Genomic DNA, 1,351 nt, shown 5'->3' on the forward strand with positions numbered 1-1,351 from the left:
CCCCCCCCCCCCCTCTCCCTCTCTCTCCCCTCCCCCCCCCCCCCCCCCTCTCTCTCCTCCCCCCCCCCCCCTCTCTCTCCTCCCCCGGACTCACGGTCGCACTCGAAGCCGCCGAGCCCCCAGATGAAGTCGGTGCAGTGCTGACAGAAGGTCGGTTTGCTCAGGGTCACTTTCCTCAGGCGGTGCCCGTGGCCCAGATGCCGGCGGTGACCCCCCGCCGCCGCCTTCTCGCGGCTCGAGCTCGGGCTCCCGTTCGGGCTCGCGCGGCCCCAGTTGTCCGCCATCCGCCCGCCGCCGCCCGTCAGCCCAACGGCCCGCCTCCCAGGGCCGCCTGAGAGCTGGGCGGAGCCCGGGGCCTTGGGCCCAGCCTCCTGCTCACTCCCACCCCGGGGGTAGGGAGCGCTCCCCGGGGGAGGCGGGTAAATAGAGGCTGAGGTAAAGATGGACTGAGGAAGGGCAGAGGGGAATGATATTAATAACCATAAAATATTGTCAAATGTCAAACACCCAACTGGTGTCAGGGAGAAGGAGATCTGCCACCCTCACCGGGTCTGATCTACATGTGAGTGTGGACCCACAGCTGCCCCTGAAACAACCCCCTGGGTTATAGTAATCACTACAAAGTCCCAACAAATAATTAAAACTGGACAGACCGGCCGGCACTGACCGCGGCACTGCACTCGCAGAGGCTAAAACAGCCCTGTCGAGCCTGCAAGGTCCTTCTTACTAACATCTGCGGGTTAGTGCCAAAATTAGGAGAGATTTCTCACAGACTAATCAAACACCAGCCTGACATAGTCATAGTTTTGGAAACATAACTAAGAGACAATTCTCCAAAAATCACCATCCCTGGATATGTCCTGGGTAAGAGGTATGCATTTGAAAGGGACTTGGCCTGGGAGACCTCAACATTGACGCTGAACCCCATGAAGTCCCAGTTAAACATGGACAAGGAAAGCTCCTGCTGGTAACCACCCTCCCTTGGTTGATGAATCAGTGCTCCTCCATGTTGAACAACACTTGAAAGAAGCTCTCATGTGGCAAAGGCACTAAATGCATTCTGGGTGGAGGACTTCAATTACACCTACCAAGAGTGCACAGCAGCAGCACTAATTAAACAAGTCAGTTCTAAAGGACATAGCTGCTAGGTTGGGTGTGCAACAGATGATGAGGGAAAAACCTACTTGATATCCATCATCCTCGCCAATCTCCCAGTTGCAAATATATCTGTTCATTACAGTATCGGTAAAATGTGACCACTGTACAGTCCTTGTGGAGATAAGTTCCACCTTCACATTGACATACCCTTCACTGTGTTGTGTGACACTATCACTGTACTAAGTGGAACAGA

The 1,351-nt window shown here is 55.1% G+C and overlaps 1 protein-coding gene across 1 annotated transcript in view; it reads right to left on the reverse strand.

Moving 5' to 3' along the window:
- Positions 1–345, reverse strand: part of LOC132833437 (diacylglycerol kinase theta) — a 193,401-nt gene extending 193,056 nt beyond the window's left edge. The window contains exon 1 of the mRNA XM_060851717.1: positions 95–345. Coding sequence (XP_060707700.1) covers positions 95–284 — 190 coding nt within the window. The 5' untranslated portion in view covers positions 285–345. The remainder of the gene's footprint in view (positions 1–94) is intronic.
- Positions 346–1,351: the final 1,006 nt, after the last annotated feature.

This window comes from Hemiscyllium ocellatum, chromosome 36 (genome assembly GCF_020745735.1).
Source record: "Hemiscyllium ocellatum isolate sHemOce1 chromosome 36, sHemOce1.pat.X.cur, whole genome shotgun sequence".
Taxonomy (NCBI): Eukaryota; Metazoa; Chordata; class Chondrichthyes; order Orectolobiformes; family Hemiscylliidae; genus Hemiscyllium; species Hemiscyllium ocellatum.